At 50.9% G+C, this 21,953-nt stretch overlaps 1 protein-coding gene across 2 annotated transcripts in view; it reads right to left on the bottom strand.

The window, feature by feature from the left end:
- Positions 1-1,741: 1,741 nt before the first annotated feature.
- Positions 1,742-21,953, bottom strand: part of FAM222A (family with sequence similarity 222 member A) — a 92,687-nt gene continuing 72,475 nt past the window's right edge. For both annotated transcript variants that reach the window (XM_048514814.1, XM_048514815.1), the window contains exon 3: positions 1,742-4,983. In XM_048514814.1, the coding sequence (XP_048370771.1) occupies positions 3,728-4,983 (1,256 nt within the window). In that variant the 3' untranslated portion in view covers positions 1,742-3,727. The remainder of the gene's footprint in view (positions 4,984-21,953) is intronic.

The following is a 21,953-nucleotide window of genomic DNA, read 5'->3' as shown; positions in this document are numbered from 1 at the left end:
GTGCCGCCGTCGCACAGAAATGGCACAGAGCAGACGGCGGGGGGGGGGGGGGCAGATTTTGCTGACATGCCACTTACAAAAGAAGGATTCAGCCCGGGGAGAAAATTTATGGGGGGAAAGAAGTTGGGGGTCTTTCAGGAAAAGAGGTTGTGATGAAAGATTCAGGGACAAAGTGCAATAAACCCAGAACCCAGATCCAACCTTCCCAATAGTTGTTGTGGAAAATCAGCCCTTTGGAATGTGCAAAACACACACTAATCTCCAAGAGACACACACACACCCCTTTGGAGAACCGGCACAAAGAGAAGCAAAGCAGAGGCCTCACCTGGACTGTGCCAGAAATGGGGACGCCGCTCATCTGGTCCCACGGAAGTGAGGGTCCGCTCAGCATGGCCACGGGATTGTTCAGTGAGCATTAAGGCATGCGCAGCAATGAAGTCCTCACATACAACTCCCTCCCACATTCCGTGAGGAGATCACCACAAAAGACAGGTGCAGGAGGGGGGGGGGGGCGGATACTCTGTCACCTAATTCTGCACAGAAATGTTGCCACAAAAAGAGAAGCAGACCCCCAGTCATTTGCCAGCCAGCTCTTGGTCACAGCAGCTGGGCTGCATGCATGACATGGCCCAGTGCGTGAACCTAGTACAGGCCCAGTGCGTGAACCTAGTACAGGCCCAGTGCGTGAACCTAGTGCACACTGCCCTTGGCACAAGAGGCTCAAACGCCGCCCCCAGGATCCAGCCCAGTCCCTGTGCCCTTATTCACCTGAACGTGGCAGCCCCTTGGGCTTGCCACAACCATTTCTGTTTCTTGATCACAGGGAAAGAACAAACAAAAAATGGCGACCCAGGTGGCAAAATGTCTCACTGGGGACCCACTGAGAGAGGCGGTCTGGAGGGCGCTGGCTTGGCCTCCTTAAGCTTTTCAGCCCAGGAAACAAGAGACTATTCTCTCTAAAGGCTTCAAACCAACAGCCGGGCCCGCTCCATCGGACCACAAGACTGGCCAGTGCTCGGACTCTGCGGGTGAACCCTGGCCTCTTTCCCCGGGCACGACAACCTTCACACACATCTTGCAACTGTGGTTGCTGCGCTCCATGTGCCATGCTCAGGGCGAACAATGTTTTGCCAAAGCAGACGGAGTCCTCCGAGAGGCAGATGATGGCTCCTAAAAGGTACCACCCTCAGCACTGCACGTTCAGCTTTGACAACCAATGCGCTTGGGGAGCGGCAGAAGGCACCTGAGCCAGACCTTCCACCTTTGACAACACAGAGATAATTCCAAGAGGGAAGGACGCCATTTCAGTCGCTGCTCTTGGGGTCACAGAAGTGTGGATGCCAGGAGTCACCACTTGACCACGGGCTCGGGCACATGATTCCAATACCTTGACATACCCAGCAAATCTGCCCAGCGCTGCCAACACTGATGCGCTTGCTGGTGGAGAGGAACGCGCGTGCTTCAGTGTAGCAGCTTCAGCCAATAAAATGCTCCCAACCCATCCCAAACACCTGGGCTTGTCAGCCTTCCTAATTCCATCAGTCAGAGCCAAAATTCCAGAGCTCCACGTTTGCTCCAATGCCCGCGTATAAACATGTACTGTGATGTTTCCCTTCTGAATGTTTTTGGGGAAACATTTGTGTGGACACAAGGAAAGCCGGGCCACGAGGGAGAAGGTCCTCCCACCCCAAGGCCACGAAGGGAGAAAATAAGACGTGCAAGCAAAGGTCAAAACCAGACGTCCAGTGAAAGCCCAGGTTTAATTTCTTTCAGTGGGGGGGGGGGAGGGGGGGAGAGAAAAAAGACAACATTGAGAGAGACAGTTTGCTGTTTTTTTCTTCTATCTTTTTGTTTTTCTCTCATTTTTAAAACAATATAGTGCAGAATGCACTTCTCACAGTAGAATATAATGGTCGATTTTTTTCATATAAAAACACATTCTCAGAGATTTGTAAATGCACTTAGTGCTGGAACAGGTGGTTTAAGGACACAGTACCTCTAGATTCTGAGCACAATTGTTGGTTGCAGGGTGGCTTCCATTCCTTTCCCCCCTCCCCTCCCCACCCCCCCACCCAGCAGGGACAAAAAATATCTTTGTAATTTCTGCAATGCAGATGCCTTGAATAAAATCTATTAAACGCATAATTGCAAGGGCTGAATGACAGAGCAGAATGAATACTGTTTGAAAACTGTTTTTTTAAAAGAGGAAAGAAAAGTATGCAAATTATATATCCTGATACAAAAAAACCCCTCTAGTTGTGTTAAATAGGATTCTATGCTCCTCACCTGCAAACTGCCTCTAGAACAGAACAGAGATATAACCAACCGTAAAATACATTATTGTTTGAGAATCCATCACGTCCCTGTAACTAGATCGGTGTGAGTGGAATGAAGCAGGAGACCGGCAGCGGGGGGGGGGGGGGGCCGTAATAGATGTGGCGCATCGCCAACAGACAGGCAGCCGGAGGAGCAATCTAATATCCCCCCAGTTTATCCAACCCATCTCATAAACACTAGATTCTGTTCAAGCCGCCACCTGATTTACATTGAAGCCTAGCTGAATGCAAAGTATGATCAGCTACAAACAGACAAGATCTTTTTTGGGGGGTGGGAGAGAATAAAAGAGCAGGTCACGGGCTGCAGGGAAGGGGTATGATTCTTGGTGGGCCTTCTTTGCAGCCACACGGACCAGGGTCTCGCTCACAGTGGGTCACGTGGGTCATTGTGGACCTCTGTCTTTTCTAACAGCTCATCCACAGCCGTGTGGAAAGGCCCCAAGAATTCATCAGAAGGGCAAAGATGGGCGACAGGACAGGCTCTCTCCGGCTCTCTCCAGCACAGCTGCCCAGCAAACATGTGGGTATCCCTCAGACACACACGGGCCATGAAGCTCCCCCATTAAAAATAATAATTATAATAATAAGTAAAGTATTAATTAAGAACAACAATCTAGGACTATCCCAACAGGGGAGAGAAAAAGGGAACTTGTTGTGTAGCAGCCAAAATGCAAAAAAAAAATGTATACGAAATTCAACTAAACTAAACAACAACAAAAAAATCGCTTCAAGTTTTCCAGTTTTTCCCCCTTTAAAGAGCTTCCAGCCCACCTTCTTCCTCCCCTCTCCCCAGTCATCCGCTTTAATCGAACAGTGCAAGTTAACAGACTTCAACTCGAGAGCAGGCAAAGCCACGCTGCGAAGCCACCTGGATTCAGGGGAGCCGGCAGGCCTGGGGCTCAGATCCCTCCCCCCCACCCCCAGTCCAAATCACGAAGCATTTAAATCCCCCACTTGAACTCAGCACAGGAACAAAACTTCTTTCCAGAAAGGGGGAAAGGGGGCCCCTCCACATGCAAACCCAACAGACGCGCACCCCCCCCCTCCCATTCACGCCCCCCACACCCACACCGAGAGAAGCCACCTTCTCTCTGGATTAGCAGCAAAATTGGATAGCATCTCCCTGTTCACATTCTTAGAAATAAAAACAATTTTCTGAGCTATATAGACAAGCAATTCCCTCTGCCCTGGGGCCTCCAGCAGGCCGCAGCAGGAGGCACCTGGCGACACAACCCACGCTGCTCCGGAAGCCCCTCGTGTCTCTCTGATGACGCTGCCGGCTCTGTTTCCATCCCTTGGTCCCCCGGCCTGATTGGAGATGGGGAGGAAGGGTCAGCAGTAGAAGCCACTGACTGCCCTTCGGTTCAGAAGAGGGTGCCTGCCGGTGACTCTTATCTGTAGATGGGCAGGCGGATGTGGGCGTGTTGGTGGTCCAGTAGCCGCGGCACAGACACCGTTTCGTAGCCTTTGCCCAGCATCTGCTCTTTGATACAAGGGGGGTGGATGTCGTTGATGAGATATTCCAGAGACTGGAGGCTACTGCTCAGGATGGAGGTATTGCAAAGGGTCTTACTGGGCAAACTGGGGAGCCCGTCGGAAGGGTGCTGCACGCCCAGCTCGCGATGCCCGTTCGCCAGCTCCTGGGGATTGTAGCAGTCGCTGTTGGGCGTGACCAGGATGCTGTTCCATGGGGGCGCAAAGTACTGCCCCATCGAGAAGTTCCCGTGGAGGCTCACACAGTTTAAAGGGGAGGAGGTCACCTTGTCGGTGGCGCCCGTCACGGGGTAGGCGCGCAGGACCCCGGCGCACATTTCCGGGGACTTGCTGACGGCCCCCCCGCCCCCGCTGCCTGCACTGTACATCCGCAGCTGCTGCTGCTGCTTCTGCTGCCAAAGCAGGTAGTCCATGCTGTCTGGGTAGAGGCCGGATTTGGAGCCCAGCCCGGTGCTGGGGGCGGAGCCCACCGCCAGCTCCGCCCCTTTGCGGCAATCGGGCAGCATGGTGCCCGCGTAGGCCACTGTGGCGCCCACCGCCGCCATGCTGGTAAAGCCGTTGGTGGTGGCGTGCTTGGCGGGGCTGGGGTTGGTCACCACGACCCCCTGGCACACCGGCTGAGGGTGCTGAGCCTGGCACTGCTGATTGATCTGGAATATGATGTTCTGGATGGAGGGCAGGTTGGACGGGGGCAGCGCCAGGCTCCGCCCCGTGTGCGGGACCACTGAAGCGGCCACCGTGATGTTGGGCGGCACTGGGGCCGGCTTCTGGCTGGCGTGGTAGTTCAGCTGGCCGGTGCAAGAGGCGCCCTGGGCTAAAGTGCTCGACACCGGGTAGGGGGCGATGGCCACGTGGGCAGGGGACATCTTAGTCCGCTTCCCCTCCAAGCTCTTCACCACACCTTTGCTGGAGGAGGCCTTGACGACAGCCAGGAGGCCCTGGTAGCCGCTCGCGTGCACCGGGTAGGGGCTGTAGCGCGGCCCGCTTGTGTCGTACCCGTTCACCGTCCGGTTAAGGTGCTTGTGCTGTGGGACCCTGATGTTGGTGGGGAAGATCTTGATAGTGAGGGGGTTGTTAGCCACTTTCTGTGCGTAGGCGTCCAGTTCAGCTGGGCTGGGATAGCGTGGAGAGTGCGTGGGAGCCACGGCTTCACCTAGAAGACACAAAGCAAGCAGGACGTTACGGGAATGTTCCTATATTTGGGGGTGGAGGGAGAAGAAGAAGAAGAAGAGTTTGGATTTATATCCCCCCTTTCTCTCCTGCAGGAGACTCAAAGGGGCTGACAATCTCCTTGCCCTTGCCCCCTCACAACAAACACCCTGTGGGGTAGGTGGGGCTGAGAGAGCTCCGAGAAGCTGTGACTAGCCCAAGGTCACCCAGCTGGCGTGTGTGGGAGTGCACAGGCTAATCTGAATTCCCCAGATAAGCCTCCACAGCTCAGGCGGCAGAGCTGGGAATCAAACCCGGTTCCTCCAGATTAGATACACGAGGTCTTAACCTCCTACGCCACTGCTGCTCCATATATAACCCATCTATCAGTAAACCCACCCTTCCCAAATGCATTCAACAAACACACCACCAGAATGAAATTGTGTGCATCTAACGCAAGAAGCACAAGCACCTAACACGCGATCGACCTTCCGCAAGTTGCTAGTTGGACAACAGCGAAAGCTTTCATTTCAACATCATGCTCTTTCCAGACTGGAGAGCCAGCGTGGTGTAGTAGTTAAGAGCAGGTGCACTCTAATCTAGAGAACCAGGTTTGATTCCCCATTCTGCCACTTGAGCTGTGGAGGCTTATCTAGTGAACCAGATTAGCTTGTGCACTCCAACATAAGCCAGCTGGGTGACTTTGGGCTAGCCACAGTTATTCAGAGCTCTCTCAGCCCCACCCACCTCACGGGGTGTTTGTTGCGGGGGGAGGGAAAGGAGATTGTCAGCCCTTTTGAGTCTCCTTGCAGGAGAGAAAGGGGGGGATATAAATCCAACTCTTCTTCTTCTTCTTCCAAAATCTGTTATCTGATGAAGGGAGGTTTGACGCTCAAAAGCTCATATCCCAAAATCCTTGCTGGTCTAAGATGTACTGGACTTGAACCCAGCACTTCTGCAGTCTGACACAGCTACCCCAGGAAACTCCCTTCTATCAGGTAATTTTAAACTGATTATGTTGTAATGTTTGTAACTGGCCACAGGATGTCACCACAAAGCTCTCTGCCCAGCTAACGAAGCTATAATAACATCTACAAGGAGAGTCAGGACTCCCCAAGTGAGCAAAGACAGAACATAGGTCAGGAGTGTCCAACTCTAGTGCCCCAGGTGTTCATGGACTACGATTCCATCAGCCCCTGCCAGTATGGCCAATTGGCTATGCTGGCAAGGGCTGATGGAAATTGTAGTCCATGAACATCTGGGGCGCCAGAGTTGGACATCCCTGACATAGGTCTACAAAAACTTTCAAGTCAAGTAAAAATGAGCTATCTCATTACAAGAAAAACAAAAGACCTACATAAGGTACACAAAAAGAAAACACAATGAGGTAGACCAAATGTTTAAATGTGCTGCGACAAGGTGGTTGAATTTCCACAGGGAAAAAGTTTGCTCCTCCTCAAGTTCTAAGGAGCCATGGACGGGCAACCCTACACATAACTCTAATTCTGCTAATACCCCAGTTAGTCTTCTGCTCAATTCAACATATCCAAGCAGTATAAAGATTTTAGTTTCTTAACAGTATCTCCAACCTGACTGGAGGAAGGTTTCAAAAGCAGTTCATGATACACACATCTGTTTTATTCTGACACAGACATTGGTTCCCCCTAACCTAACTCCCATATCAAAAAGCCTCTGTGATCAGGGGTGGCTCAAAAGGTACACTGCCTTTAAAGCTGGAGGCTCCATTTAAGTATCATAGACTACAGAAAACAACACATTTATCCTGCTCAACCAATGTTGATACCCCTCCCCCCACACCCCTGTACTAAATTCTGGCAGAAACGGGGTCACACGAGTCAACCACAACCACGATTCTCAGCGTCAAAAGTTACCTCAACAAGTGACCCAAAATAAACTCAGTGTGGAGAACGGAAATGTCTCTTTACCCAATGGGGGGAATCTCTCTCTCGGAGATTGGATTTAAACTACATTATACAAGCAATTTCATGGGTGCTTTACGCCACTATGAGAGATACGCCGGGGAAAAAAATGGGGGAAGAAATTCCATTTACCAGCTATAAATCAGCACTTCTTATAATGAGCACAAAAATGTCACTTTTATGCAATTTTACAGATGAACAAAACTGGCGAAATTAACTGTGGTAACCTACTGTAGTCAGCAAAAGGCTGCAACAGGAGGGGGCAGAGGGGGAAAGAAATTATATGTATTTTGCCCCTCTCCAACTCCTTCCTCGAGCAAGCTTCTGCTATTTCTGGTGTGAAAACTCATTTGTCGTTCCCATTATACTTTCATTTGGAGTTTATCTTGAGTATCCAATGAGCCCCCAACTGTGAAAAAGATTAAATCTACAAAATCTATCTAATAGATGGAATAAATTAGGTGTTTGAAGATGGCTCCTTCCAAAAAAGCGGCAGAAAAGGGGCAGAAAAGCACTTTCCCAACAACATCTGTCCTTTGCTTTGAAGAAACCACACAGTGGTTCCCCTCACCACAGTGGAAACACCCAGGCTGGGTGGGACCAGAAACACGGAGGACAAACCTGGCATTTAGTCCCTGTGGGTTGCTACTCCAGGGAACGATCCAAAACAAAGACCAAACTACCGTGTTTCCCCGAATATAAGACAGTGTCTTATATTAATTTTTGCTCCCAAAGATGCGCTATGTCTTATTTTCAGGGGATGTCTTATTTTTCTGTGTTCTGTTCGTCGGGCATGCTTCCAAACAAAAACTTTGCTACGTCTTACTTTCGGGGGATGCGTTATATTTCGCACTTCAGCAAAACCTCTACTACGTCTTATTTTTAGGGGATGTCTTATATTTGGGGAAACAGGGTATATGCCCTTTGTTGGTGGAGTTTTAAAACAAGCTGGTAACCCAGATGGCTCCTAAGGCTGGCTGGGAACTGGAGAATGAGCAAAGGTTAGAGAGGGAAAGGGAAGCCACGGATTCAGGAGAAAGAAATTCCTGAAATCCTCTCCTAAGAGCAGTCTGAGATGTCCCGATCACATCATATTTTCAGAAATCCCACCAGGATTTTGTGGTGCCCCCAAAGCCAGAATGGAAAAGAAGAACTCAACCGACCGTAGTAAAGATCTTTCCATGCAGGGCACGTGCCTCCTCCGGCCCCCCCTTTGGGAACGCGTCCCGGGCGTCCTGTTCGGAATGGCGGGGGCTGCCCTGAACCACCGCAGAGAACCGAAAGAGCGCGAAGCAATGCCCTCCCCACCTCTCGCCTCTCTCCCAACGGCGACATCAAACCCAGCTCAAAGGACCGGATTTTAATTGACTTAATAGACTCGTTAATAACAATGTCTATTTAAGACACCTGTAAAGAGCCCATAACATTAGCGTAATGGGGAAATGGCCGGTGAACCCGTCCACCTTGCTTTTCAAATGACTGCCGGGGAGAGCCGTAATGGGCGGCTGCAATTAATGCAGCTCATGCAACACTCACCTAGGCAAATACTACACGTCCTGCAGGCGGGACGCTGCTTGCTCCCCAGCTAAGGAAGCGGCAGTTTCTGTTTCTGTTTCCTGGGCTCATCACAATGGGAGAAGCCCCAACGTTGATAATACTCCTCGGCAGAGGCGGAGTGTTCACGGGACATGTAGGGTCACATGTCCCCAGGCACATACCAGCTGGTCACGTGGGGTGCACGGCCTTGTTAACACAATTCACGCCCCAAATATCCTCAGGAAGGACCGGTCTTTATGAGAAAATGGAAGGGGAACCTCCATGCTCAGAGACAGTATACCTCTCTGCCACATTTGCTGGCGGCACAGACTGGAGGACAGCTGAGAGCTTCCCAGGCTGGTCACTCCCTGAACTCTGGACAGGCCGTTCCATCCACCAAACCCGTTGCATTCCTATAATGAATATAAATAATGAATCTCCATATGCAGGAGCAGGATGCCTTCGATGGCATCAACTTCACACTCGAGCATCAGGCGGCCGACTGGGTGCAGACCCGGGTTTTAGCAGTCCGTGCAAGAGACGTGTGTTCAAGGTGCAGAAGGTGCAGAGCCTGAGGAGAGAGGGGTCGGTCTCTTTGCCTCAACCCATGCGTGACTGCCACCACAGACGCCAGCGACGAGACAAATGTGGCTCCAAGCCCCCAGCCATCACTTTATCCCTGGCTGTCAATACCTCATCAATACTCTGCTCCAAAGCTGAGCTCAGCCTGCATGCAGCCAACAGATGGTAAAGCAGTCAGGGCAGGAGCACCGGCAGAGACACTCCAGCCCAGGCAGCCTGCAGAGGACCAGCCTGGCCCCAAATGGACTCCGAGGCCTGCTTAAAAGCCATCTGCTCAGTCCAGCAGGGACCACGTGTGTCCCCCGCCCCCCCAGTTGCCTTGGCCTCGTGCGCCTTGACTTTTGGACTGAAAGTCCCAGGAATGAGACCTCTCTGATGCAATTCCTCTAGAAAACCAGGGGACGCGTGGAGACGCCACAACTCGACTTGGGGAGAACCAAGAAGGCATCCCGCAGCGATAAGCTTACCGGATAAGCTTACCGGAAGACAACATTCATGAATCTGGTGAATGTTGCAGGGGAAAGAACTCAAGGCCAGAGGAAGGGGCAAAGGGTCCCAGGACAGGACAGGCCTTCACTTCTGCCTCGCACAACATAAGCAGTGGCGTAGGAGGTTAAGAGCTCGGGTATCTAATCTGGAGGAACCGTGTTTGATTCCCAGCTCTGCCGCCCGAGCTGTGGAGGCTTACCTGGGGAATTCAGATTAGCCTGTGCACTCCCACACACGCCAGCTGGGTGACCTGGGGCTAGTCACAGTTTCTCGGAGCTCTCTCAGCCCCACCTACCTCACAGGGTGTTTGTTGTAAGGGGGGAAGGGCAAGGAGATTGTCAGCCCCTTTGAGTCTCCTGCAGGAGAGAAAGGGGGGATATAAATCCAAACTCCTCCTCCTCCTCCTCCTCCTCTTCTTCTTCCTCTTCTTCGTCTTCTTCTTTTTGCTCAAGAGGAGCCCTGCTCAAAAACAGAACCAAAATCCAGTGCCCAGCCAAACAGGGGTGATCAGCATACTTGATGCAGTTTTCTGATCTTTACTGTTTTGCGTAATTGACGCTGGCGAGGCCAGGTGCGGTTCTCTGGGTTCCTTCCTCTGATTCCAGGCCTTTCTCCCAGCGACTACCTCCCAGCACCTCCCTCATTCACCTGCCCACTTTAAAGGCACCTTTCCAGTGTTCAAGGCAGCATGTGAAGCACTGAACACCAGAACAGAGATGGAGACCCTCTCTCAAGCCAACACTGTCGCCACTTTTGCCAACAACAATTAGAAGCCAAATGGAAACTGAAAAGTTTTCCATCCCTTGGTAAAAGTGAGGCGGTGATGCAGGCTATCCTTGGCTCACCAGCAATCTGGTTCCACCACCCAAATGGTTCCCCACTGCACCCGTGCGGTCTTCACTCAGCAAGCAGAGGAGGGTACCTGCACGCCCAGGGCTGGATGCCCTCATCCTCCAGGTATGTGGCCTCTGAATAGATATAGAGGTTCACACCACACCCTGAATTGGGCTTGGGAGTAAATAAGACCCCCATCGAACTGGCCCAAGATTGGGTGAAGGCCAAGACATCACTTATGCTAATTAGGAGGCGGGGCAGCTCCATTCCTCCTGGTCTTCAAGGACAGCCCCAGGCAGAGCCCCTTCAAGCAGTCCAGCCTGGAAGTCACTGAAAGCAGGGGTCACCAGTTGGCCTTGCATGGTTGATGTGAGGATTACAAAATCGTTCATGACACTAGGGTGTTGTGGGTTTTCCAGGTTGTATGGCTGTGTTTCAGTAGCATTTTCTCCTGACGTTTCACCTGCATCTGTGGATCCTCTGATGATGCCAGGCACAGATGCAGGCGAAACGTCAGGGGAAAATGCTACTGGAACACAGCCATACAACCCGGAAAACCCGCAACACCCTAGTGATTCCGGCCGTGAAAGTCTTTGACAGTTCATGACACACTCTGAAGACCAAAATGCTACTTAAGTGCTGAGCATTGGCACCATTAGCCGCACAATCAGCCACAAAGGACTTTGGTGCTCTGTCTCTTGGGCCGCACACTCACACACTCACAAGCAGCCCTCTCTTTAAAAAAACCCACACAAACAGGACAGAGATCACCAGGAAGACGCGTGCATCAGCCACCGGCCGAGTCTGGCCTTTGCCTCAGTTTCTGTGGATCTGAGGGGTGCGTTGCCGGCCATCCGCAGCCCTGGCTGAACATACACCTTGTGTAGCTTGCCACTTACACTGCTGGGTCCAGAGAGGAGGCACCATCAAAGCCACTACAGATTTTATCCCCTACAGCAGTGATGGCGAACCTTTTCGAGACCGAGTGCCCAAACGGCAACCCAAAGCCCACTTATTTATTGCAAAATAACGCTGGACGCCAAATGACTCATAGAACGCTGTAATTTTATATATTTTAATGATGTTGATATCTTAATTTTAATGTTATTGTTATATTGTTTTGTAATATTTGTTGTTCACAGCACAGAGCCCTTAGGGGATGGGGTGGTTTATAAATGCAATAATAAAAAAATAAATAAAAATAAAATGCCAACACGGCAATTTAATCTGAATACTGAGGTTTACTGATAGAAAAAACAGTTGGCTCCAAGGTGCGTGTTACTCGGGAGTAAGCTTGGTGGTAGTCGGTAGCTTTGCTTTGAGGCAACTGCGCAGCGCTTCGAACGGGTGAATCATGACCCTAGGAGGGTTTACTCAGAAGCAAACCCCATTGCCAGCAACCGAGATTACTCCCAGGTAAAGGATCACGCTTTCGTTCTTCATATGAAAATCAGTGGGGTTTAACAGCGCTTAACAGGGTTACCTACACTGCTTCCCCAAAACTAGGTCTTAGGTTTAATGCTAATAATCTCCCTGAAATAATTATACTATTATCACATGACGAACTCTATGCATGCGTGCCCACAGAGAGGGCTCTGAGTGCCACCTCTGGCACCCGTGCCATAGGTTCACCCCCACTGCCCTACAGCCCACCCACCCCGTCTCCAGGGTGGAGGCCTTACAGGACGGCTATGCCAAGGGCAACTCTTGGGTGGAACGGGTGCCCCGTGAGACAGCTGCCCAGACCCACAGGGCAGAAGCCCTGATGAAGACTGGCACATCTGCATTCCCCTTCATGCTGGGGCTTCTGTCCTTGGAGGTGGCAGCATTGCAAATACTCAATTAACATGACACTAATTAGCCGGTGACACACACAGAATCCCTAATGAAAGGGCTCCTGGCAAACGGGAGGGGGAGAAGATTCCGTTCGGGGAGGGGGGGGACAGAGTACCCGGGCAAGACAAGAGAGCCAGAGGCCTCCATGGGGGCAGCCTCTCAGCTATGTCCTTTCAGGGCTTTGGAAGCCACAAGTCTGGACAGGCAGGGTGCCTTCACCAGCCGCAAGGGGAGTTTCAACCTTCCTGAACCAAGCAGGGACAGGAAGTGCACATAAAACACACTTCCCGTCCCACCCGGGACATGCCATTTGCAGCCCTCCTGGCCACAGCAGTGTGACCAGCCCAATCTACACAAGTTGCCAAGTGCTCCTGCACAAGAGCACTTGGCAACAAGGTATTTGGCAACTCCTGGAACTTGATTGGCTGAGGGAAGACCTGCCTCTGTCTGCAGCAGGGATGGAGCATACGGTCAGGGCTGCAGAGTGCGCCAACCAGACCAGGCTGGCCTCTTTTTCCATCCTGCTTTTAAAGAATGCTGCCCGGTGCAGAGTTATGCACAATTAAGCTGCCATCAATTGCAATGGGATTTAAGCCTGGCCATGGCCACGCTGTACTAAAAAAAAAAAATTAAAATTTTATTCCCAAGCAATCTGAATTCTGGGCCAAGGACAGCTGAGAGCTCTGTATAAATTTGCATAATTGCTCTTACTGTGCATAATTTATTCCTCAATTCTTACTAGTTTGCATAATTTAGTCTGCTCTCAAGTTATGGGGCGGGAGCTGAGGAAAGCCTCCCATCCCCACCTTTTTGACTGCAGGAAACCTTAGTCTTCCCCTGCAGTTTCCCCCAGAATTGCCCCCACCTGTCCAAGCACACCTGCCCAATCACAAAGCAAGAGTTACAGCGTCCGAGTGTGATCTGTGAGAGCCAAGCATGAATCCCTGCTCTGCCATGGAAGTTCGCTGGGAGGCCACGGGTCAGCCAAACATCCTCAGCCTAACCCACCTCACAGGTTAGTTGTTAGGATACAATGGAGGGGAGGAGGACGGAAGCCATTTGGGTCCCCCTTTGGGGAGAAGCATGGGGTATAAATAAAGCAATGTAATTGTATTTACAAAGAGAAGGTCACTCTGAGCCCCCACAGGCCACGCAGCACTCCCCCCGTGCTGGATGGTGACCTGGGAGCAGCAGGTAAGCCAAAAGCAGCGCTAAAAAAACGCACACAATCCCAACAGAAATATCATTCACGGATCAAGGAGAAAGACTGACTTTGCCACCGCCGACGGGGTTGGATATGACAAGTCACAAATTCCATGTGTTGTCACATCTCAGGGTGACGCAGCAAACCCCTGCCAGGAAAATTACAGAGCGACCAATTTCCAAGAGGGTTCCTGGCGAGTTTTTGCACTCCGCTGGCAAGCGCCTCTCCCTCTCGGCAGTAATTACTGCTTTCTAACGGGACAGTAATTACTCTCCCCAATCACCCCGTCACGGAAAGGCATCCTTGCCTTGACATACAGCCAGTCGCCAGCAACCGGCCTGGCCTCTCTCTCACCCCTCTCCACTTTCAACTCTGGCTATCAGCAGACACACCGCAAAGGCCGCCCTCTCTTCCTCCCTCCGCCCAACCCCAGCGCCAGGTGCCATCTGCTCAGGTGAGGAGCAGAACTGCCCTGGAGGCGCTCACACAAAAACCAGAGGGGTGGGGGGTGGTGGTGGTCCGGAGGGGCACTCTGGTCTGGGGCACGGCCTGATCCGTGGGGCCAGGATAGTCTGCTATAAGAATAACAGTGTGCTAAAAAGCACAACTTCCTTCACCGATCGGAGCTGAATAAATCTTCCCTATCAAGCAGATCTGCATTATTCCCACTGCCTGCATCATGATACTTCTGCCTCTGTTTGTTTAATAGCCTTTGTGGCGTCATTCATAAAGCACCTGTCATAAACTAAGAATGCTAATAAGAATGCAAAACAAACAACAACCCCCAAACCAACCAGCCAGAACAACACCCCAAAGAAGCCAGGTGAGCAGCCCCATCCCAGCTGCCGCTTGTGGTCTCCAGGCAGAGAAGAACCACAGGGAGTCTGGTCCGACTTCTTGAGGAATAGGGCCACGGTCAGGCAAGGGGAGGTACGAGGATCCCAGGTTGCTTGTGCTCCTGGACACCCCCCACCCACAACTCCTGCTCCCTCTCCACTAGACAGTTCTTTCAGCAGCCCAGTTTCCAGGGCTTAGGGCGTGTAGAAATCTGACGTTTCCAAGAAGGTTCTGAAACTCAGGAGCAAGCATGGTGCAGCTGTCAGAGTATGTTGGCCCTGGGTTCAAATTCTCACGCACATCCTTCATATTGGGTGCTGTGTGGTTTCCGGGCTGCATGGCCGTGTTCTAGCAGCATTCTCTCCTGAAGTTTTGCCTGCATCTGTGGCTGGCATCTTCAGAGATCCTCTGAAGATGCCAGCCACAGATGCAGGCGAAACGTCAGGAGAGAATGCTGCTAGAACACGGCCATACAGCCCGGAAACCACACAGCACCCAAGTGATTCCGGCCGTGAAAGCCTTCGACAATACATCCTTCATATGTTCATAGCCAGTGAATGTCACAGTCAAGACAATCCACACTTAACATGCAAGCCCTGCACAACTTGAAATGTAAGTTCAGTACATTGGAGGCTTTATCTGGCAGGGGCTGATGGGATTTGTAGCCCATGAACATCCGGAGAGCCGCAGGTTGCAGACCCCTAATCTAGACCAACTTTCCTTTTAGCATTAACTCTTCATAGCAGCCCGGTTTCACCATGAAACTGTAGTGGAATTGTCAAAGGCTTATCATGGCCGGATTCAACTGGTTGTGGTGGGTTTTCCGGGCTGTGTGGCCGTGGTCTGGTGGATCTTGTTCCTAACGTTTCGCCTGCATTTGTGGCTGGCATCTTCAGAGGTGTATCACAGAGGGAAGTCTGTTACACACTGTGCAGGCGAAACGTTAGGAGCAAGATCCACCAGACCACGGTCACACAGCCCGGAAAACCCACCAGAACCAGCTGTAGTGGAATTGTCTTGAACAGCTAAAACACGTTTTTGCTAAAGATCTCAGAGGGTGTGCACGTTGCATGCTAGTGTTCTTCAATAAAATACCCCAACACTTACACCTCTTCTCATAGGAAAAAAAAGACATTACATTATGTCTTCCTACCACACCTGTTGATAGCCACGGCTCGCCTGACAGATGCCTGACGGCCAGGCCAGCCACTGCCCCCCTCCGTTTATGGAGTGAGGAGAGAGACCCCAAGGAGCTGGAATTTCTCCCCTCCTTTTCCTCCCCAGCCCATAACCTGTTTAATTTTTTCAGCTTTGCTAAATAATTGAATCAGCTCAGCTGCTGAAGATTTGCTTTGAATTTTATTGGAATTTTAAATTGTTTTGTTTCTCCAGTATTTTATTACTGTAAATGGAAAAATGCATTGCCCACAGTAATAATCCAATGGCTGTTTATATGATTTTGAGCTATTGCTTGGAGCAAACGCCAGGCGGGGGGGCGGGGGGGGGGGGAAGAACAGGAATGCACGGAGTGGGGGCTGCAAAGGTTTACAAGATTACTCCTGCAGTGGAATGACTTTTTAAAACTACCACAAACTGGCCAACAGATTGGCTGAGCGTGGGTTTAGGCCAGAAACGGAATAGTGGGAGAAAAGATAAATCCTGGTTCTTAACCGGAGGCCAACAGAGGCCCTGGGGGCTGGGTGCAAGGACATAGGAGACTCAACAACAAAGAACCTTTATTGGCATAACAACATTATATACACAGATCCACTTAACCAAGTAGAGGGAAACTAAAATAAATGTACAGGTAGAGAAGGCTGATGTTCAGGATTTGCTCCTAAAGCGCTGTTTTATATACAAATCCAAAAATGTGGTGACTGCATCGTTTGCATCACTACTGGGGCTGTCCAACAGAAAGGTAATCTTTTGCAAGTCAGATGCATACTCTTTTTTGAGTAGCAGAGGTGACAAGTATTTATTTTTTTATTGTTCCACTTTTATACCGCCCTCCCCTGGAGGGCTCAGAGAGAACTCTGGGTCCTGTGTAAAGTGGACAATAAAGTAAAATATGGTCTATACTATAGAGTCAACACAATTCCCGTTGAATATGCATAGCCTTTGGCGGTAAGGGGTTTTAGTGAATCTCCCTGTTGATACGGCTGATGGAAGGGCATTGCAACGGGCCAACATCATTGCTCTACGGAGCCTGGGCACGATTATCTGGTGCAGGTATTGAGCCCCCTTATTACCAATGTAGGTGATACCTTGAGCTAAAGGAGAGCAAGTCCTGGAAGCCTTTTCGAGTAGGATCTGATGTTCCGACACAGGAGACTCCACCAGGCATTTTCTGAATTTGGCACTCCCCATTTGAAAAACTGCTCAAAACGTGAAAGGCATGAATTGTGAGTCCACAAACAGAGACCACCTGGTATAAATCAGTGTTCCCCAACTCAGTATCTGATGCCAGAACTCCTTCCATGAACTTCCTATTACTTAAAATATTCGTATCACAGCTCCCCATTAAAAACACTCCAAGGAATCTCACAGCAGAATTCATACTCCTGATAGCACAGCAACAAACAACAAAAAGGCGACCCGAAAAGAGTCGTGGCTTTCTCCAAACATTTCCGGCAATCTCAGAAAGCCATGCCTATTTGGCAACTGCTCCGAAAGACATCTACATACCCAGGAAGCACAGTGCCCTCGCTCTGAACCGACTACATCTGCCCACAGTAACATCAGCACATAATCAAACCCCATTGGCCGCGTGTGTCATTTTGCTCCCTATGTGATCCCTGATTGGCTGGCATTACACACATGAGTGACCCAAGAAAGAAAGTCACCGGTCCCTTCTGCTGTCTGCCATGATATTAAGACTTTTGGGCTGCGTTTGGCATCTCTCCTTCCTTCCCAGTGTATTTCAGCGTTGTTTTTCATCTTTTTTATTTATTTTAAGCTCTGATTTTAAATTGCATTGATGTATTTGCATGTTGGTTTTAATGGCTTACAACTTAAGACTTTACTGTATGTTTTAATTTGTTAGCTGCCTCGATGGCCCTTATCAGTGAAGAAAGGAAGGATGAAACTCTTGTTAAACATAATAAATAGATGAATAAGGAGAAAGAAGTCCCAGTCAGGATGTGCCAAAACATGGGTTGCAAAAGCACCCAAATCAATTCCTCTTCTGCTCCTCCTGTTAGCCAGCCAATTTTTAGCTAGAAATTGACATGGCAGGATGTCTGGCGTGCACATGCAAAACGCAGCCAAATTACCCCCTTGGCCATCTGACCACAGGCAAACTTCAAGTGTCCTGCCTGTTTAGCAGTGGCTCAATAGGACGTTGTTGGCCAGGCGATGTCGTTTGCTCCTGGGCCAAGGAGAGTGGCACGCACAGAACCTCTACATTTTTCCCTCCAGGCTGCCACCGCTCCCCTTCCACCTTTCGGCATCCTTGACTCAGCGAGGGTCCAGCCTCCACCCAATGCTGACAAATTGTGGCAAACCTTCCATGACATCACAGCAGCCAGTAGGAATGGAGGCAGCTCGTGGATGACAAACCGACTGGAGCCCATTGTACGTATCAGATTAAAAAGCGCTGGGGGGGTGGGGGCGGGGGGCAGGGGAGAGAACCCTACGGTGGGCTCAACAGAAACGTCCTCATTGACGAGAAAGCCGAGGACAAAAATCCCTAATTGGGTACCTGCATCAGCCCGCATGAGGCGGCAGCCGGCCAACCCAGACTCACAACAGTTACCAATTAAAGCAGGCTGCGCTGGAAATCCAGTTCCGGTTCTATTGAGACGCACAAAAGGCTCTGCCAAGGCCCAGCTGCCGGGGCTTCTAATTAACCCCGATTTTTAACAGTACACTTTTAAAAATGTGCCAAGAAGCAGTGACAAAGCGGAGAACAAGGCAGGGTTAATAGTGAAGGCCCTTCAGATGCTGGGGGGGGGGGGGGGGGAAGGAGAGGCCCCGGCCCCCACTGAAATAATAGAACTGTCCCCACCGTTCAGCGGACTGTCTGTCTCGTCTTGCAGTTCAGCTCCCGCGGAGCGCGGTGACAGGAACAGAGCGCCCGCCCGTCTGGATTCTGCCAATCAAGGGCCCGCTCGTTAGGGAGCGTTGCCGAATCCAAGCGCATTTGTAAACCGGGAGGGGGCCACAGCCGCCAGGCCACGCCGGGGAGCCGGCGCCATGTTGACAGGCGGGTCCGTCCCTGCCACAGACCTCACGAGGGATCCCGCTGGAGCACAGCTGAACTCCGAGCCGGAGGAAATTTCCCGAGGACACCGTTCCGCAGCTGCCTCTCCCCGGCCCAACCGCAGACCTCGTACAGGCAGCACCTGAGCAACTGTCAAGAGCTCCTGGAGTGTAGACATGCCCGAGCACAATAATTATTACTGCCACATTACATGGAAGAGTGACATTATCATCACCAGAGAGGGCTCGGGAAAAAGAGCAGTTACCGCGGCTGGCCAGTTGCCAAGATATTGCCAAGTAACTTCCAGAATGCCATTTTTACACAAACGAATTTGCGTCCTCCGCTTCTTCTTCGGGCTTCTGCTGCTGTTCGGCGGGCCCTGCCATCTTGCTGAATGAGACAATGGTTGTATGCAACCTGTCAAGTCACAGGGGGGTGGGGGTGGGGGTGGCGCTTTGTCTGCACCCTGCTGAGTGGAAGAGATAGCGCTGTGTTTGCATAACAAGGACCAGCTGGAAGGGAAAGAGGGACAGCGGACTCATCCTCCTCCGCTGCATCCACGTCAAGAGATGGCGTAACCCTGCCGCGTTCTGAGCAGAGGTAGGGTAGGCTGTGTCAGGATGATGGTCCACATGCCCTGGCAGAAGCCACAGGCAGCTAAGCTAAGCAACTGCTTGCCCCCCCCTTCCCCACCCCTGTTACTACCAGTAAACCAGTAGCACCCCATCCGTAGCCCTGCTGCGAGGGGGATTTACAACACCATGGCTACCAATGGTGATCAATTTATGGCTACCAATCTTGATCCTCTTTGATCTGAGATTGCAAATGCCTTAGCCGACCAGGTGCTCGGGAGCAGCAGCAGCAGCAGCAGGCCATTGCTTTCACCTCCTGCACGTGAGCTCCCAAAGGCACCTGGTGGGCCACTGCGAGTAGCAGAGAGCTGGACTAGATGGACTCTGGTCTGATCCAGCTGGCTTGTTCTTATGTTCTTACCATGCAGCAGGGATGTTCAACTCTGGCGCTTCAGATGTTCGTGGACTACAATTCCCATCAGCCTTTGCTGGCATGGCCAATTGGCTGATGGGAATTGTAGTCCATGAACACCTGAAGCGCCAGAGTTGAACCCCTCTGCCACACAGTGTCTCCTGCCTATGAAGGGCTTTTGTCCCAACATCCCAGGGTGAAGGAGAACTTTACTTGCTCAGTGGAGCCCCAACCCATGATAGATAATTTCATTTTCCCACTCCTGGCAAGACGGGACAGATTGGATTTTCATGCATGTGAAGAGAGGCAGTGGTTGACAACAAACAGAAAATGTCACCCCTGCTCTTATCTTTTCGCCACTGCTATGGAGGCAAAGCGCCAGAGGCTCTTGGCCTTTCTCTTCAACCTCTTCAACCTTCAACCTTACAGGAGAGAAAGGGGGATATAAATCCAAACTCCTCCTCTTCTTGTGATTCAGCATACGGCTGCTTCCTGTGTTTATGTGTAAATCTCAACGAACAAACAACAGAGGGGAACAAACTGAACCCTACAACACTAGAATTAAGTACCTAGAAGGGGCCACTAAAGAGAAAACTACTAAATATCAAAAACACATATGTATTTATTGCAAATTAGATGTCAAAAACACACATGTATTTATTGCAAATTAGATGTCTTAATTCATTTGCTCCAGACTGAAAGAATTCCCTATGAGGCACTGTCAGATTTTGCTGTAGCAGAACAGGACATGACTGGGACATTAAATTATACTGTTTAAGAGGACATGAGTATGTGTGGAAGGTTTGGGCGCCAATTTAAGCAACCCTTCAACAATCGGTCACAGTCATAAAAAAGCATTATAATTGCAATTTGTTATTTGGTAGCAAAACAATGTGTTACTGTATTACTTTTGACCACTGAGGAAGGCCAGCTAGCCAAAAGGTTTTTAAGGGTCAGAAAAGTTTCCTGCTGACCCTTCTGTGGATTGTAATTGTGATATTGTATGTATAGGGGAGGCTACTAAGGGCCTTTTGCAAGTGTGGATGATTTCAATTCGCAATAAATAATACGAGTCTTTGATGTTTAGTGTTTTATATTTAATGCGCCCCTTAAACAATGTCTTGACTTCTTATGCAGATTTCATCATGTTCGGAGCTGCCTCAGCACAGGAAATATTTTAATTTTGCAAAGAGATTAAGTGTATATTTGTGGGGGTTGCTATACAAAAAAGAGGATAAAAAGACACGGAAGCAGTCAGAGCTGGCCGCAGATAAAGGCAAAGTTTCCCCTTCAGTCGTGTTCGACCCTGGGGTACCATTGCAAGCAGTGATTTTATAGGCAAGCCGCTTTTTGTGGGGTAGTTTGCCATTGCTTTCCCCGGCTATTCTTTACCCCCTAGCGATGAGCTAGGTATTCATTTACCGACCAAGAAATGGATGGATGGCCGAGTTGACCATGAGCCAGCTGCCAGGATATCTGACCCGCAGGGGGCTCGAACTCCTGACCTTGCGAGTGGCAGTGCAAGCACTTAACCACTACGCCACGTGGCTCCTGATACATGGCCGCAGATACTGCTGATCAATTCTGCTGCACCATCGTCAAGAACTGAGGAGAACAACGGCCTGCTCTCTTCCCCTCCCATTCAGGAAGGGGGGGGGGATTTCATATCCCCAGGAGCACCAACCGGACTGCTGCTGCGTGGTCCCTGATCTGCAGGTCCCTGATCTGCAGCCGACACTGACAAGAGCAGCCAGCCGGCCAGTGCCGGAGGTGAGAAGGGGCTGGAATCAGCCAGAGCCAGATCTGCCAGCTGACCCCAAAGGCAGACTGTTTGCATTTCCTCTGGGCTCACCCAACACATTTCTATTCCATGATTTCAGCTCCACATCTCTGCACTCCAAAATTGAGGCCTGAAACCCTTTGAACAAGGGACAACTGGGGAAAAGACAGAACAGAGAAGCCCCCACCAACGCACCCCCCCCCGATTCTTTCCCTGTCCAAGCTGCACATCGCTTTTGATACCTAAGAGAGCAGGCAAGGCAAGCCGCAAGGTTCAAACTGAGGTCCGGCCAAGTGCCCTGCTATGAGCCAGGATCCCCCAAGGGCCGCATCGCACGCAGGGCTTCTATTCAGTGGAGCTCCTGTTTATATAACTGCAGCGTTGCCAAAATCTGTCCCCTTTGGACAGCACTATGGGGCAGAGAGAGGCTGCCAGACAGACAGACAGACAGACAGACAGACAGACAGACAGACAGACAGACAGACAGACAGACAGACCGGCCAGCCGCTCAGATCTGGGCAACGATCTGAGCCAGGTCTCGCAGGTCCTCTGTTGCTGTCATTGCTCCCAAGACATCCCCTGGGTCTGCCAATGGGGAGGTCTCAGACGCAGCCTCTTGGGGGACATCCCCAGTTAAAAGAGCCAGGTGGTAGATGAGGTGAAAGACTCCTCACCTGAGATGACGGAGGACCCCTGGCGGTCTGAGCAGACAGAACGGGCTCTGAGGGACCAAAGGGACCAATCAGCCAAA

The sequence above is a fragment of the Sphaerodactylus townsendi genome, linkage group LG13 (assembly GCF_021028975.2).
Source record: "Sphaerodactylus townsendi isolate TG3544 linkage group LG13, MPM_Stown_v2.3, whole genome shotgun sequence".
NCBI classification, from domain to species: domain Eukaryota; kingdom Metazoa; phylum Chordata; class Lepidosauria; order Squamata; family Sphaerodactylidae; genus Sphaerodactylus; species Sphaerodactylus townsendi.
Note: the sequence above shows the minus strand (reverse complement) of the source record. Positions and strands in the feature narration are given on the sequence as shown.